This window comes from Aythya marila (assembly GCF_965140915.1).
Source record: "Aythya marila genome assembly, chromosome: 15".
NCBI lineage: Eukaryota > Metazoa > Chordata > Aves > Anseriformes > Anatidae > Aythya > Aythya marila.
This window is the reverse complement of record NC_139056.1, coordinates 10109944-10127856: the sequence shown is the minus strand read 5'-3', so window position 1 is coordinate 10127856 and position 17913 is coordinate 10109944. Positions and strand designations below refer to the sequence as shown.

Here is a 17913-nt window from a genome sequence, read left to right as displayed (position 1 = left end):
TCCTAAAGATTTCCTGAGCAAAACCATAAAAGAACCAAACATTACAGCAAATTCCTCCATTTTAAACCCCGTCACAGCAGGCTGAAGATGGTGCTCGTACAGAACAGAACCAAGGCACCACGGCTCCCTTCCGTGACAACACCTCTCCAATCCTTGAAGAGAAGCTTGTATCAATAAAGCAAACAATGACATCAAACGGCGTGTTCTTGCCACAACTCTTCTTCCAGGCTCAGACTAAAGGAAAATTTTAATCCAGGAGTAATAAAAGAAACGCTTTCACCATTTCATAAAGTGTTTATTGAGGATGGTAACACAGGATAAATCATGCAACAGCTCAGTAAAAAAAGGGAATCATTTAAAGGATAAAGAATGGTAACTGGTGCTGCTGATTTTGGAAAGTCTATAAAAAAAAAGTAATTGTCCAAAAGTGACATCAAAAACCACTTGAAGCTGAACATGGATGTTGCTTATAAAGCATTCATTAAAAAGAAAATGTAGACATTGGTTAAAATGATCACCTACAGATTACTGTAATCAACAACTTACAAGTCTCCCATTTCTATGGCTGCAATGGTGTAGCAGGGCTGTACATCCAAGATAATTAACCTTCTTTTCCAGAACAAAGAATACAGTTACAAACATTTGCCACTAAGCAACAGAATCACAACTCCCACCCTTCACAGCCTGCGATGCCAAGCGCTGTCATTGTTGGGATTACCTTCCCAACCATCGTGGCAGAACAGGAAGGGGCACATTCTTGTGGCCACAAGAGATTTCCTGACTGTCCTCTTGCCATCAGCCTGTTTTAGAAGGGGGACAACTACAGAACGTGACTGTTCCCCTTCTGGCACCAACATACATTTTAAATAAGGAACTCCACGTCAGCAGATGGCACAAAGACTGGGCACCAGCACATCACATCAAACATAGGTGGTTTCAGATTTAAGTTGACATATATTCACCTTTTGGAAAAAATAAATATAGTGGAATGAAAATTGAATCAAAGGGAAAGAACAGATGACTACCATCCATCAAGGATGCACATATTTGTGCACTGAAAAAAAAAGAAAAAAAATCAGTCATTTCAAAGAAATTCTTGAAAATTAAAAAAAAAAAAAGTTTGCACTTTTTCCTGGTCATAAACAATCTCACAAAAATCTCACTTTTGGAACTATTCCAATTGAAACCATACACTGAATTTATTAATACAGTATAAGTTTCTTTATGTAAAAAATCTTTATACATAGTAATAAAAAAGATAAAGGCAAGATGCATCAAACAGAAATCTGCTGGTTGTTTTTCCTCCGTTCTTACAGAGCCGCTGATGACTACCTGCACTATAAAGAGCTGTGTTTCTGACTTTCTGTCTCAAGCATCTTCACCTTTGCTTGTGATAAGGATTGTTCTGTCCAAGCATCCAAAAGGACAGATGCTGGTGATGTTTTTTTTGGCACTTATGCTGGCAAGCTGAGCTTCTTTCCCTTGAGTACTGTAAGGAAAAATATGAAAGAAAACGGTTAGCAATATGAAGCACACAACTGTCAAAACTTCAAAGGAACCAAAACCTATTGTAGAGTCACTTTGTTACAAAAGGGATATGCTGCCATCAGCTCTCCCCAACTTAATACAGACCAGTAAAACTGCACTGAAGTAACAATTCCAGCTCTGCCCTCTTGTGACACCCTGGTATTCTTACTTTTCAGCCTCATCTGACATATTAGCCTGTGATTGTGGTTTCTTAAGAGTTTTGCCTAACACAGCCACATTAGCATAGTTTTGCGCTTATATGATGGATGCTGGAATACCAGTAAGTGCAGAATTACTAATAGATCCAGCAGGAACAACGGCTTCTATGCTTAGTGTATTCAGAAACAACCAAAACCTTTTGGACTCCTCAGGTATTCAGAACAGAGAAAGTTGTCTTTAAGTGTACAACCTAAACTAAAAGTTGTTTGACAGTAAAAACATGAGGATCATGCTTGTTGACAGAAGAAAACTGCAACATGTATTTAGCCATACTTATTTTCAAAATTGCCAGTTAAGTTTATCAGATCATTTATACATTCACAATTTTATCTGTACTCAAAACAGTCCTCAGAAACACCCCAAACTAGCAGAAAGTGTACTTGATTAAAGCTATCAAGGAGATCACAGTGATACCTTGCACAGAGAATTAACAACTTTGTTATGTCTATACAGTAGATCCTTATGAATCTGTTAATTGCTACATTCTACTACCTGAAGCTGCGAGTTATTCCAATACTCACCTTTTGTAACATACAAATAGAAGAAGTCACAGTACAGAACGGTCTGGACCACACCAGCAACGACAGCTATGAGGTCAAAAAATCCCTCAAAATAGTAGCGCCAAATCCAGTTGACTAAGTACAAGGCACGGTACAGACCCAAGAAGAAAAGATAGTGAGTAGTGATGGTCTCTGCTTCCCCGGTTTTGCTGATCATAAACAGTTGAGGGAGAATAGCAACTGATTCAAGGTAGATGGAGAAAGTCCACAATATCTGAAAAGAAACAACCATGGATTATTCAGCTGTTTTACTGATAACAGAAGCAGAGAAAGCATTTTAATTGCCTTGTCTTTTCACTCTGTATCAATGTTAGCAACAGGTACAGTATTTTGGCAAACTATTGTTGGTACAGGAAAAACTAAGTCAGCCCTGGGATGGTACAAGGAAACAACTTTCAGACAACGCTCTCCAAATCAGCTGTCTGGTGAGCTTGCCAATACAGGTTTACTCATGAGGAAAGCTGGCACACATCTGTCAGCTCAGGATACACAATGCCATGAAACAGCGTACAGAGCTGATGCTCTGAAAAGCTGCATGGAAGATGAAGTCCTTTTTCTTTCATGTTCTTCTAACTTTTTCAATCAATTGGTTTAAAGAACAATTTAACAGAACAAAGTTTAAAACAAAATCTCAAAATACTGCAATTAAAATTATTTTCCTAATTATATCATGTAACTCCATTGAATATAAAAAAGGCCTGCCCACTTAATATGAGCATCTAAAGTTATCTTAATTTAGTGTAAAAACGTACCTGTTTGAAATTACATTTTACACATATTTTATTCTGATAGGGAAACACAGCTACATTTAAGAAGTATTATCATTTCTTTTGTTTTCAGCAGGTGGCACCAACTACTCACAAGTCGCATTCTGGGGTATTTCTTTAGCAAACATAAGAAAAGGAAGGATTCTTTTGAATTAATGTGACAATCAGAGTGCACTGGGAAAGAAGGCAGTCTTCCACTTAACAGAACACTCAATGTTAATTAATAATGCTAGGCTCCTAAAGAGCCTTCAACTTGCAGAGACATCTATAACATAGAGATGCATTACAGAAACAGCATTAGCCCGAACCTACTAAATACAGCCGTCCTTCTAAACATTCCGCATTAAGCTAAAGAATGTTTACCTTCATGAACTACATATTTTAGAGGAAAAGTGTAGCCTCCTGCCCATAACCAACTCACCTCCAGAGGAGAAAAGTCATGATTGACAAGAAACGAGAGGCCGCCAACGGGAACTATCAGAAACTCCACCCTGAATGTATCATGGTTTCCATCATAGGTGGCCTTAAATTTCATGTAGATCAGGTACACGGTGGCATACGAGCAAGCAATGTAGATAAGCTACAGATTAAGGAAAGAAAAGAAAAAAAAAAAACACAGAGGTTGCAGGATTACACCAAACTCACTGAACGAAGATATTCCCAGACACTAAAAGGAGTAAGCTCTGCCTTTTTTAGTTGTTTGTATACATTATTTGTTTACATGCCTCTGCAAATTCATGCTACCTGGTGGCATTTAGCTTTTCTCAGCAGATTAATAATTCAAAACCAATGACCCAATGATGTTTTCAAATGTCACCTTGCCTCTGGCTGAAGTGATTGTCAGAAGTTTCTTTGGAGATTCTTCCCTGCGTAGACAGAACTACAGAACAGACTGGAGATGGAAGACTACTTCTGCAACTGCAGAGCCCAAAACATTTGAATTAAAAATGTACATGCATATACATACAATAATTATGGGAGAGGTCTTTTTGAATTCAAAAAGCCTGGGGGTGGTGTGGCTCATGTGGCAATTAAAAATCTATTGAACAAGCCCCACACAGACCCGTCCATTTAATGTCTAACAAATTAGCTGATTTGATTCAGACCTTTAAACATCTCTTAAATCAGAAGAGTGGCCAGTGTCTTCCACCAACCTGCAGGCAATAAAACTTAAAGCTAGAAGACTGCCAGAAGCATTGAACCTGTCAGTTTTAATTTCAGTTCATCTCAAACCTTACTATTGCTCACTGTTATGGCACAGTAGACTTCACACCTATTCCCCGAGGAACGGGTAAATAGCTGTATTTTACAGATGAATAACAGAGTCAGAGAATACATGACTTTCTGAAGGTCAATCTACCACCATCAGGACACAGCTCACAGTGCCCTGAAGAAAACATGGTACAGTAGACTAAACTGGACAATTAATTTAGCATCTGCCTCAGTTTCATCAGAAAGGTTAAATATTCCAGTTTATTACATTAAACTTAGGTTCTTCACAACTGAAAAGTAACAAATTTAAAACAAAAACCTCTGTTTGCAGATTCTATTCACCACTAAAAGCAGTGCTCACAAATACAAAATTCTACAAATAAAACGTTAGGGAGCTCAGAATCCGAAGACTTATTACACTAGCACCCTGACTGGTCGTAGATAAAGGACCATGTGACAAGATAATAGATTTAAGGAATGCATACTGCAGCTGTAAGCTAGTCATAATTGGTACCATCACGTAAAGCACTAAGGGATGTGAATGAACCCCAACTCCTTACTGGGAGTTTCTTCATGAGAATTACAGTGTATTTGGGGAAATCACAAAGTTTTTATTTTCATTTTCAAAGGTACCAAAATAAAAGAAATGCATCCAATACTCAGATACAGGTGCTATCCAAAAATCAACTGTACGATGCACAATGCTAAAAATCACAAAATTCTAGTCTACAGATCAGTAAAGGCAGTTAGTAACAATTGCATATTTACACACACACACACATATATATATACAGACACGCACACACTCCTGTAGCACAGGAAAAATACGCATTTTCTTAAATATCTGATGATCGCTGCCAGACGAATACATCTCAATTTGGCACCTACAGTTTAATTTATATATATATATTTTAAATGAAGTTAATCCTAACTATGTGGAAACTAACGGCTTTTTTTTTTTTTTTGGCCACTGATTACAGCACCTTCCTCTGACTAGAAAACTCATCTAGCAATGCTCCAGGTCAACTTATTTGTATAGTAGCTACTGTTCTCTACCCCAACTGTGTAACGTTAGATAATTCTGAATAAATGCAGAGAGAAGAAGTTGTGCTAAGGGCACTCAAGCAGCTTGTCTTGGCACTACAAGAACAGGCTGAAAAGCCAGTTACATCTAACAAAGTGTGTCTAAGTAGAATCTTTGAAACTCTAACTGTAGTTATATATAAGCCTGTAACTACAGGCTTTCATTTTGCATGTTAGTACTGGATCTGAGTGGAGGACCGCTCTCCCATTGCTAGAAAGACAGTTCAGTACACGCAAGTATCACGTGTGATTTCACACATTCATTCATTCATTTTCTGGGTACAAGGGCTGTAGAAGACGCTCGGCCATGACTTAATCATGACCATTAAACAAACAACTAGCTGCTCCTTTAGGGCATCCAACACTAGCTTTCAATAGTCTTAGAAATCCCCTATGAAAAACAGCTTGTGTGTCAAGGAAGTTGTACTTAACCCAGAGCTCTTCATCTAGAATGTTGATGTTAAAACATAATCATATGCATATTTGACTTGTTAGAAGACAGCAGCCTGAGCAGGTTTAAGATCTAAAATTTTATTTTACAGTATTATTCCCTTAATTATTCAGTACATTTCGTGTTACAGACTGCCTAGTCTTCCCTCTTGGCAAAGTTACATTCTTGTCTGAAATACAACTGGCAGGCATCAAGAAACCCAAGAACAAAGGAACTGGATTAAGAAGGTGTCTGCTCCAGTGCCATAAATGCCGAACAAGCTGCACTCTTCCAGTCTGATGCTTTATTTTCTTGTACTCATCATCAGAAACGGCACAATCAGAACTAACAAAACCAAATTTGAGCTCACTAACATTCAGTGGACAAACAAAAGGGGTATAATCAGATGGAAGCTATGCTCCTAAAGCATTCTCCAGCAAACTTCTGATCAGCCTCAGATAAGACATTAGCTGCAATTCTGGCTACAGAATATTCTGAATACCAATTTACCTTGTAGCGTGCAGAAAGATTTTTTTTAAGCTCTTCTCTCCCCAATGAGAAATATAATTTACGTGAAACATTTTTGCCACAGGCTTTTATTTCCAATAACCAAACTGGCATTTGTTCTAAGTGTCACAGTACCCATTACAAACAGTTTTTAGATAATTACATGTAGAGTGTAGAAAGAGTAGGGTTTTAAGTCCATTTTCCATGTTCTTTATCCAAAGCCCTTCCAGAATTTGTTCTGCACTAACTGTGCAGTGGGCCAATTAAAGAGGCCTTGATTAATGAAATTATGCGCTCTGCATGCAACAATACTAGCTTTTCTAACTCTTCAGTATACTCTACCTTCATAGATGTGTTATACAATGAAATGAATGAAGTGAAGAGGTCCAGATAACGGGTAGTGAAGACCAGTGCAAACAGAAGCTGGCTTTTCCCAGAAATACCTAAAGCAATAAAGGAAATAATTAATTATTCAGAAAGTGATGATGTTCTTTAAAACACTTGATGCACAGAAGTAGGGGGTATATTCTTTCTCAGCCTTGGCAAGCTGATTACAAAATGAGGACAAAAACTAGGCTTACAGAACAAAGCTATACAATCAGAACAGTTAGATAGCTGTTATCTCAGCAGCGTGAACGTACACTACCTACACACTGCTGTACTGGAAAAGGTGCAAGCACTACTTAGAAGTCACTCACAGTAGGTAGTATAATCTCCAAAAATACCACCCGTGAGCTATCTGTTCTGCATTATCATTATCAAGGCTGCATTAGCTTTCAAGTCTCAGTGTCGTCATGCACTACCTTTAGATGAATACCTGGAAAGGTGTAATGGCAATAGTTACTACAGATAGTTATCCAGAGATAATCAGGAAGTGTGTGAGCACCGATGGCAGGATTTTAAAGGAATTAAGTGATTTTAAGGCTCAAGGAAATTCAATAATCAAACTTACGGAACAATGATGAAAAATAATTTTATCACTCAAAAAGAAATCTTACTACATAATACTATTTACGAAAATAAAGTAGTGAGCTAAAGTAACAGACATCTACATAGAATCTTCAAAGTAACTTTCAACTTTAGGCCAAAGCTCAGACATCAAAATCTTTGTTCTTCGGCCACCAGAGTTTCTGAAGGCAGATATACCACTAAACACAGCATTCACTGCTGAAATGCTGCATTAAAGCTTTGCACGGTCACTAAAAGCTTCTGAAGATTCAAGTGACGCATCACACCATAACACTGATGTGGCGGCGTTACAGCAGGGGCATAAAACCACCAAGCCTTTATCTTGTTATTACAATTATTCTTGTTTTCAGTCATCCAGTGGGAAAATAGCTTAATTTGTTTAGCTAAGCATGCAAACATTGTTCAGAAAAACAAGATGGGAAATTATTTGCTAGAAAAGGGTTACGATGCAAGGCTGAAAATCCTCGTCCCTTTACACCAGCACTCTGACAACAGCTTTCATTAACAGTGCCATAAACCAATTAGAAGGCAGGCTGTGTGCTATGGTCATTGAACTCCTTTTCTGTTTAGGCTTAGGAAACACTGAACTGCCCCAAATGAAGGGACTTTAGATTCACAGATGAAGCACAGGAATGGCTGAAATTGTAACAATTAAAAGGTTTTTGTTTGCAACATTTGTACCTGAAATGTTTGTCATTCAGGTAAACCTAAGGTGGTAGCCACAGAAGCACCCAACTGCCAATTACCAAGCGTAGTTCAGTGAACGGTAAGCACCTCAACACTTTGTTGTGCAGACTGTAAAACTGCAAGGCAAAAGCCCCACTAAAAAAAATAAACAAAGACATGGCTTTCCAAAGTTAACAGAAGAGTATACTTGACGTTCCTTGGACCCAGCTGCAGCCATGCCTTGCAGTCTGAGCCTGCAGACACAGAAAGCCACGTGGATCAGAGCATGGCATCACGCCACTGCGTGTAACGATGCTCGGTTACTTCGTGTGCTATGTTCTTTTAGGAAAGAATTGCAAACAGCAAGAAAAAAAGCATACTGAATACATGAATTATTGATCAGCGATTTATTGTAGTCAAAAGTTCAAGTTGCTGAAACACATCTTAAAGCCAAGGCTAAACTGATTTTCAAGTTAAGTTGGCCAGACTAGGCAAGGTTCAAAGTTTAAACCAAAGGCCTGCGGGGAGACAGGCAAACTGGGAGAAAGCTAAGATCTATTCCCTAGCAGAACAACAGGGAAGACCCTGGCACAAACTCTGCTGGAAGGACTTGATTCACTTCTAGCCCTTAGAAAGGTGTCAGTACACCTGCACAGTGCTGCCCAGGGCTCGTGGCTGACATCTGGGACAGAGCAGCCACGCTGCTGTTATTCTGCTCCACCTCCCTCACGCATTACTTATCTCTTGAGCTAAACACACGTTTTTATTTCTTCATCTTGCAAAGCTCTGGGCTCAAGTTTTCAGGAGGCAAAGCTCTCATTTTTGTTTCATCCTCATGCATGGAGAAGCTCCTTCAACTTCTGCTTGGCTAAAAGCAAGAGGATGAGATTCTTCCAAAGCTCTGTTGATTTTCACAAAGAGGACAGCAGCGCTGAAACTGGAATACTTTCTCATCAACCACAGCTGCTGGTGTGATTTCGGTGGTGTGACAGACTGCACAGCACAAGCATTCAGGCAGCCTGGCTACGGAGTCTGTGCACCACTTACCTGAGCACGAGCTGCACATCACAGCTGTGAGATCTGCAGAAAGCCAGTCTGTACACAGTCATGGAAACCTCACAGGCTTTTTGTAGAATTTAATGAAAACTTGTTTAGCATGAAGTCCACATCAGTCGCAGAACCACAACTTCATTGGTTCTGCTAATAAAATGCTGACATCAAAAAATCAACCAAACTCTAAACTCAGATTTATCAACTAAAAGGCAAAGTTCTCCTTCAAAAAGTGAAATGAAATTCCAAACCTACCTAAAGCAGTATTTTCTGAGAAAACACAGACGAATTGGCAACAACCTATGGCAATGCACTTTCTAAAGTCTTCAACACAGTATACAGTCTGGTCCATAGCAGGTGAGATGGCTACACTACCTAGCAAAAGTGTTACACACTCACTACCTATGCAGTTGTTTTTTTTTTTTTAATTTAAAAAAGAGAGACTATTCAGCATATAATTTGACAGCCTCACAACTGCAGGTCACCTTTAACACTTGACAAATGACACTGAGAAAAGCAAATCAATTTTCAGGTAGTAATTCACAGCACAAACAATCTAATTTGACTTAGGATAGATTAGAAAATACAGTCTGAACATGACAATGTTTGAAAGCAGAGGATTCTTCAAGTCTCATGAATTTCCTAATCATGACAGGAGAGTCAATAACAGAGTTACCTGCAGCATTCTCCACAGCTTCTGGTAATTATTTCTGAGTTGTTACTTGGAGTGGCGAACATTTTTTCAAATTCTAAATGTGGAAACTCAAATAACCACTCATGCAAAAAATTGTTGCCCTGCCAGCACTGAAATCATGACTTGATTTGCTTTCCCCTTCTTATCTTTTTAGCATATTGACTAAATTAGGAAAAAAAGAAGTAGATTAAGCTCATCAAACACTGAAAACACAGACTGCTTCATAACGCAGATTATCCTGGCCTCATCAGTTTTCCTCAATTAGAGGATTTGCTTCTTAGGAAAGGGAACAGGGACTGACACATCTCTTCAGAAAGCAGGAGCTCGCAGCAGAGGTACGCGGGCTGCCTCCCGCTCAGCTCCAGCTGCTTTTACAGGCCTCCTAGCTCCTCCTGGAACAAAGGCCTCAGACACACACAGATGCAACTAGATGAGAGGAGTCGGCACCATGTGGTTTGCCAGCTCTTCATGGATCACAGCCTGCAGTTTAGCAATCATTTAGAAGCCTCTATTTATTTTCTAAGCTTCTACTGCTTCAGAAGGACACAGTTAAACCAGCTGCTGGTTTGCTCGGTTTCCTTAGTCACCAACAACCATGGGGCATACATTTATTTAATTTATAATCTGCTCTGCTGACCATGCAGTCTAAAGGAATTGCGTGAAGCCCTCTAATAACGGCATTGAGCAGCTGCTGAACAGTTACTGGCAACTAGTTAGGGGTTATTGCCATGAACTTTATAAATATATTTTATGAGAATTTGTATTTATGAAATTTTTATCCTCAGAAACTGCAACCAACAACAAACCACTACAGGAAGGAGCCCCCCAAAATAGAACCCCATGCTCCTCTGGGGCGCTGTTCTCCTAGCCAACTCATCAGGCCTCTGACACAAATACCGGAGATACAATGGGTCTGGACTTACTCCTAAAGACACAGAGCAGAAATTGAAGACACCATGAAACAATCCCGTGCAAAAGGGATTTCAGCCTTTTCCTGAGGAAAATGCACAAAGCAGGCTTTTCAACTGAACGAGCGCATGCAGGTGCACTTGTGCTGGAGGACACTGGCTGATTTGGTGATGGGAAGAGCTGAGGGTGATACAGGCCTCTTTACTTCTCTCTGTTGGAGAAGGCAGTACCAAAAACGACTGCTATGATTCTTCCTCCCTATAAGTAAAATCCTAATAACAGAGATCCTCAGTCATAACCGAACCAAGGAAAACAACAGATCACTTTTTAAACAGAAAGATGGGACTGGGTTATGCTGTACTACACTGTGTCAATAACCTCGTGTCCAAAGGTCAATTACGAATCTCCTGGATAAAATGCTATTAGAATTTTAGTCTTGCACCGGAACTTCTCATTGTCCTTCTTCAGACAATAAGACATGATTATTTTTCAGCTCGTTAACGCTTTAGTCGTTTTTAGCCTTGACAGCATTTCTCAAGTATGACGGAGGAAGAGAAAACTCCAGAGAAGAGTTGGGGGCCAGATCCTCTCCTGACAGATCTAGACAGAATGCCTGATCCACCAGAGCTCGAGCCAGGAATGTTCATTTAGGGCAGAGCTTCTGGGCTCCCTGGCCTCAGATATGACAGTTCTGCACTATCACTGTATTTCAACTGGGAAGTCATTTACTCAACACCTTCATGTACAAAGAAACGACTGTTCTAAACCAATGCTCTTTATTTACTATGATTTTTCTTTTGCGCTACCAAGTGATTTGCAAAAACCGACCTGACCTGAAAACAGAGAATCTGTACTTCCTCTTACCTGTAAGCTGAATGAGATTTAACTTCCCCATGCTCAGTTCTTCCAGGTTGAAGCCTAAACTAATTCCTCACATTCTTAACCAAATACTTCACAGACGCATCTGCTCCAGAGCGTACTTGCACGTTATTCCACGTCAACGCCCGGCCAACCGACCTGAGGCATAATCACCCTTCCTAGCAGCAGCACTCCCAGGCCTGCCAGCCTGCTCCACCTAACTCACACAGGGTGCAGAAATGCTCCTTCGGAACCCAGCTCCTGGCTGCGTGTTGGCTGGAGCCGTGCAGCAGTGCAGGGACCTGCCTGCCCCCCCCCCCCCCAGGCCGCAGCAACCCCTGCGAGCAGGCGGAGGGCACGGGGCGGGGAAGGGAGGCCGAGGCCGGCTCTCCCCAGCCGTGCCGGAGACCGGGGCGCTGCTCGGTGGCCGCGGGGCTTCTCCCGGCCCCGAGCCCGGAGGGCGGCCGAGCCCCGGGGCCTCCCCGCCCCACCTTCCGCGGTGCCACGTCAGAGCAGGCCGGGGAAGGCTGCCGGCCCCGGCCCGGCCTCGCTCCCTTCCAGCCGGCAGCATCGAGGCTGCGGGAGGCGGCGGCACGGCCCGGAGGGGGAACGGGCTCGGAGCGGGGCTGGGAGCATAAAGAAACAAAGGGGAGAAGGGCGCGGGGCCAGCCCGCCGGGAGCGCTGAGCAGCTCCGGGGGAAGGGAAGGGAAGAGAAAGGAGGGAGGGAAAGTTCAGGAGCTGCAGCCTGCGAGCCAGCCGCTCCCAGCACCACGGCGCCTGCAGAGCGGCGCTGCCAGAGACGAGCGAGCGAGCCCCGAGCCCGGCGCCCGCCCCCCCGGCCCCATTCATTCGGCAGCGGCGGGGGCTCGGGGCTGCCCAGCATTAAAGCACGAAGCAAACGCGGCCGCTGAAGCCGCGGAGCAAGGGCAGCCGCCACGGCGCCCCCCGGCCGGGGATGGGGGCGCCCAGCCGGGGGTGCTCCCCGCTGCCGGCTGCGGGGCACCGAGGGGGGGCGCTGAGGGGAGCGATCGCCCCTGGACACCCGCCCGGCCTCTCCCGGGGGGCCTTGAGGGGGCGCCTCAGGCAGGCGCGACCCCCCCCCCGGCACCACCTCCGCCTGTTTTACCGCCCTGCTCGGGCAACGGGCGGCCCCCGAGGGGCTCCCCTCAGCCGCCGCCCGGGTCCCGCCGCCCTCCCGCCGGGGCCTGCCTCCCCCACACGCACCGGCGCAGGAGCGGCTCTTCCAGATCTTGAGCAGCAGGATGATGATGGCCGCCAGGTGGGACAAGTCCCCGGTGAGGCGGAAGATGTTCATGGCGGCGGAGCGGCGAGACGAAGGAGGAGGAGGAGGAGGCGCAGCCCGGGAGCCGGGGAGCGAAGATGGCGCAAGCTCAGCGGGCACCGAGCGACGTGGCCCGGGGACGTGGCCAGGCAGCGCCGCGCCCGCTGCACCCTGGGAAACGGGCGGGAGCGGCGCCGCCTCCCCCGGCCCGGCCCAGGCCGCGGGGCCGCCCTCAGCCCGCTGAGGGGGGAGCCCCCGAGCAGCCCCCGCTCCCGGCTCTTTGAGCTTTGTGACTGAGAGGATGGGAGGTTTTTCATCAGGCAGGAGGGGTGCCTGGGCTGATGGCGCTCCCGGGGCAAGCGTAATAGTGATAGCTATTGGCGTAGTGGTAGCTTTTGGAGCTAATCCTCCAAGAAAAAAAAAAAATAATAAATTGCTCCTAGCACCAGTGATGTGTCTGTAAGTCAGCGTGCTGCACCTTTGCAGCCCAGAATCCCTGAACCTGAAGGAGGGCATCACCCTAACAGTGTCCAGTATCCAGTCCAAAGACCATCCCCTCTCTCCACTGTTGTCTGCAAGAAAAAATAACAAAGAAAGCTAGGTATAGTTTTTGTTGCTGTGAGGACAGGAATGGGATGTCCAAGTATTGTGGAAAATACATAAAAAGTTACTCCATGTAGACATAGGTACTTTACTTTTTATAGCATCCCCAAAGAGTAAGCTATTTCTTAAAAATCTCATTTGACATTATTACACACCCTGTAGCACACAAACCATGCTGTATAAAGTCCACAGAAAATTTCCATCAGAACAGCGTATATAGTTTGAAAACTTATCCTAGTCATAAGATGAGATAAAGACAGGGAGATCACTTACCAATTTCCATCACAGGCAAAGCACTCAACTTGGGGAAAGTTAATTTAATGTATTGCCCATTCTTCTCCCTTCCCTCTTTTTCCCAGGCTCAACTTCACTCCCCCCAAACCTGGACACCTTAATGCTCGACTGCAAGTCCCGCATCTGAAAGACAAAAGGATGTCACTCCCTGTCGTGGTATTTAGCCTCTAACTGAGGGAGGCCGGAGCCTGTCCACAGCTCAACCTACCCTGCGGCATCTGCACTGACCTGGCTCCTGCCTTCCAGAAGAGCTGGCAGCACTGCAGGTCGGCTCTAACTTCTGTGCAGCGGGCAGATGAGGACAGAGCTCCCTGTGTTAACAGCACAAGGTAGACCTCAGGCAAGTCCAGTTTGGCCACAAGTTTTACCCACAGGTTTAACATGAGAGCTCCCTTGTTTTACCAGTGATCCTACAGTTAACTGAAAAAAAGGGCAGACATGAGAAGTACACAAGAGAATTAGGAAAAAAATCTTTGCTTAGTTTTAATCTTCATCTCCATGTTTTTCTTTGGGCTTCTTTTTCTTCTTCCCCTTCTTGGATTTCCAGTCCTTGGGAATGAACTTTTGCTCATTTTCTGTCTTTCTCCTTTTCATTTCTAGTTTGCTTTCACTCCTCTCTTCTCAGATCTATTTTCTCTCTTTCTTCATTTTCCTGGGGAAAGCCAGCAAAGCTCCTTTTCCATCCACTAGTATTAGATGGGTCAGCTGTGCTCCCTGGCAGCCTCAGGACAGGCTTGCCACCCCCAGGTAAGCTCAGCTTTCCCTGTCCCTTGCTGTCCACATGTCCCCTTGAACAGCTCTGCCTGTTCTGGTACCCTGAGTTGCAGCTGTGCTCCCTGAGTGGGACAACAGGAAACTTCTGCAGAATCTCACTTCACTTGCCTAGGATACCTTGCACTCATCAACAGCAAGTGAAAGATCAGTTATCACCTTTCCTTGGCCCTTGACCAAAGTCTCCAGGATCCTGACATTCAATGTCAGTGACTAGGCAAGAGGGAAAAAAAAAAAAAAAAAAAAGTGGAAGGTGAGAAGCACATCTGATGCTCTGCTGGAGAGCTAGTGCTTCTCAAAGGCACTCTGGCAATAGAGCTCAGGGTACTCAAAGTACTGCAAAAGACACCACAGAACTGGACAAGGATTTTCCTAGGATGCAGTAAGGTACTGAAGTCCTATTTGTGCTGCCTGAAACCAATGCCCCATGAGAGGGGGACGCTGTGCAGTATAACGCCTTTGCTCTGCCTTGCTTTAAAGGATTAAGAACACTTTCATCATGGATGAAAGAAAATACCACCTGACAAAGACAGGTATTAGAGCATGAAATACCACATGGGACAAATATGCTGTCCTGGACAGTGGCATTAAGTGTATATTTCTGACTGTATATTTCTTAACCAGATGAAAGACTTCTTCAACGTCTTTTCACAGTGGTTTCAGGAAGAGAATCCTTGTGAAGTTGTCCATGGACATCAGCTCAGACACTGACAGGCGTTAATATTGTACTGTGTATTCTTCTGACCAGCTGAAATATATGCTACATTCCATGGATCTCTTCCAAAATACACTTCAAATTTCTAAAACTGACCTACCCAGCTTGACAAGGGCCCAGTACAGAAATAAAGTACTTAGTCTTAATGATCACTGTTCAGAAGAGAGCCTGAAAAGAGGGTGCATCTTCCCTGAAACAGCTGAACATACTTATTTCACAGAAAAACTTGTGATTAACCCAAGCTATGGAAACAATTACATGGTAGGAAGTAGGGTCCAATTCAGATAAACTACCTTGCATATCAGCTTTCTTGATGACCTGGTAGAGAAATGATGTTTCATCTCTTTCAAAAGCTATGGAATCAATAATATGATGACTAGAATAAACAACTCTTATCTCAGTTTATGCAGGATATATTCAGAGCTTATTTGTCATCTAAGTTGTTTTCTGACATCTGATTAAATATTGAAACATATCAGGTCTCACTTGAAGATGACCTAGGGCATCAAACCAGCACGTGATTTTAACTAGAGCAAAGACTATTATTTGGTAAATTAAAACAATTCTTTTCTATACAACTGTTAAAAGTTCTTGGGGGAAAGTATACCAGAAAAAATACCCTGCTAAATTTGAGATGAATTAGTATTTTCAACAATATTCTTTTCTCTTCTAGGAATTTACTCCTGTACTCTCTTCCTTTTTTTTTTTTTTTTTTTCAGTAAAGATTTCAGATACTATGAGAGACACTGTTAAGTGTTTCCAAGGGTAATTAATATCAGCTAAAATATTAGGAGATAAATGTTACGCTGTTGCCTGCAAAGCAAGAAATTCAGCAATCACAATTCCTCCATTTAATACTGCAATGTATAGTCACCCAGATTGTAAGCTCTGAACACACCTTCTGTTCCTATATCATGAGGGCACGAAAATCCTTATTAATCCAGATCAGAAAAGCAGAATGATGCTGAACAGGAAGGGGCAGGGAGAGACAGATGGACATTGGCTGATTTGTACTCTTAGCAGAAAAAAATATAATGCTTTCCCAGACTGTGTACTTCCAGGTACAATTAATAAGATGCTAATTCAAACAAAAATGTTTTATGGTACAAAACTACTACAGTCCTGATACTAGACGAGGACAGGTGGAGTGTATGAGCTAGTCTTATAATTTCTCTGTTTAGAAACTGAGTAGATAGGATGGAAATATACTAAACATTTTACCAAAATCTATGAAAATACATACCTGGATGATACATTGATTTGTTTGACAGGTTTGTCTTTTATCTGCACATTTTAAAGCACGCTGTAAAACTAAGTACAAAATACTATTTCTGAGGAATACTTTTAGATGTTCTAGGGTATTGATAAGAGAAATTTAACTTACATTAGGAATTTGCATTTATGCTTTGCAGACTTGTCTTTTCTATCCAGTTTCCTTCCTGCCTTATTGGGTAGGGAAGCCAGAGCCTGTCCGCAACAGCAGTGGAGTAAGCAGTCCACAGCGTTGTGCCACATCGTATGATACAGGAGAGAATATTTTACTAATCAAGACAATAAGGATCTTAGTCCTTCTGAGACGGTAGGCTCATGTATCGAAAGCTCATTTAAAAAAAAAATAAACATTATCAAAATGTTATCAAAAACATTATCAAAATGTTATCAAAAACATTATCATTGAGATAAAGATATCACATTGCTTCCAGCTGCATATTAGCCTAAAATATCAAGTTTGTGTAGTTTTCTGTTTGTTTTGTTTTTGTTTTTTGAAGGGGAAAAAAGGGGAAAACATTATTTGATTTCTACTTTTCTCTAAGGATGGCAGCCTATCATAAGGGAACACAGTACTGCAATTTAACAAGTTACTGTTCCTCAATTGATCTTCCATAACTGGCATACTCTGAAGCAGAACGAGGCATCTACGACCACCACAACGCAGTAAGAGCCAGAACACCAGCATGTGAGCTACGGTCAGTGGGGATTATCTACTCACATGACTCATTCCAGGCAACTGTTTGATTCCTTGCCTATTTGTCAGTAGCAAAATAAGTGAGTTAGGAGGATCTCCCCGCTAACCCTAGATACATTTGGCTGGTACACCTGGAAGGAGTGGCTCACAACTGCTGCAGCATGGGTGAACAGAATGGGACTTCTAACAAAGCCCCAGTTGAACAGGATGGGACTTGCAATCTGTGGTGATGATCCTAAAACAGGCACAGCAGTCAAGTGGTAAATTAAATCTGCCATAATGCAGTGTGTAATTGCCCCTGGAGTATTTGAGCATATTATACAGAAGCATAAATGGCATTTTAATTTTAAAATTAAAGAAGGATGACTTTTTTTTTTTTTTTTCTTTAAAGTGGTCTCTTTAGAGCCTCACACTGATAGGTGTTGGTTAGTCCTGATGTGACAGATAGAGATCACTGGGAGTCAAGCATTCCAAGTACTGCACAAAAACGACAGCCATAATGTCTGCTTTAGAGGGACATCTTTCAGACACTGTGGATATGTAGTTGTTTCCTTATCTTCAGGGATTTAAAGATACCAGAAATGTGGGATTTCCCCAATGCCAGGTGTTAGGGATAATTTTTCCACTAGGGACCCCAAACAAGTAGCCCTTTTTTCATTTCTAAACATGATTCTGGACACAAAGGTGGCAGGCACCGAAATAACAAGCCAACAGAGTATTTCTTTCTGTCTGACCCTTAACAATCCTACTTCCCATCAAATAAATTACATGAAATACCTCCTCTGACATCCTGCTGTACACAGCCACTTGTCACGTGTTTCATAACACTC

General features: G+C 42.6%; 1 protein-coding gene across 1 annotated transcript; it reads right to left on the bottom strand.

Moving 5' to 3' along the window:
- Positions 1–280: 280 nt before the first annotated feature.
- On the bottom strand, positions 281–12898 carry KDELR2 (KDEL endoplasmic reticulum protein retention receptor 2). Its single transcript, XM_082772585.1, has 5 exons — positions 12677–12898; positions 6648–6748; positions 3495–3653; positions 2268–2520; positions 281–1489 (listed from the first exon to the last, which is right to left on the bottom strand). Exons 1-5 carry the CDS (start codon positions 12765–12767, stop codon positions 1455–1457), a joined length of 639 nt encoding a protein of 212 aa, XP_082628711.1. The 5' UTR covers positions 12768–12898; the 3' UTR covers positions 281–1454.
- Positions 12899–17913: the final 5015 nt, after the last annotated feature.

Bases quoted from the DNA above. Each gene is read 5' to 3' on its own strand.
- KDELR2 (XM_082772585.1), bottom strand. From the start codon at position 12,767: ATGAACATCTTCCGCCTCACCGGGGACTTGTCCCACCTGGCGGCCATC. The intron at 6,749-12,676 runs GTGCGTGTGGGG...TTATTGCTTTAG, and splicing joins GAAGAGCCGCTCCTGCGCCG to GTATTTCTGGGAAAAGCCAG. The intron at 3,654-6,647 runs GTAGAGTATACT...CTTAATCTGTAG, and splicing joins TGTATAACACATCTATGAAG to CTTATCTACATTGCTTGCTC.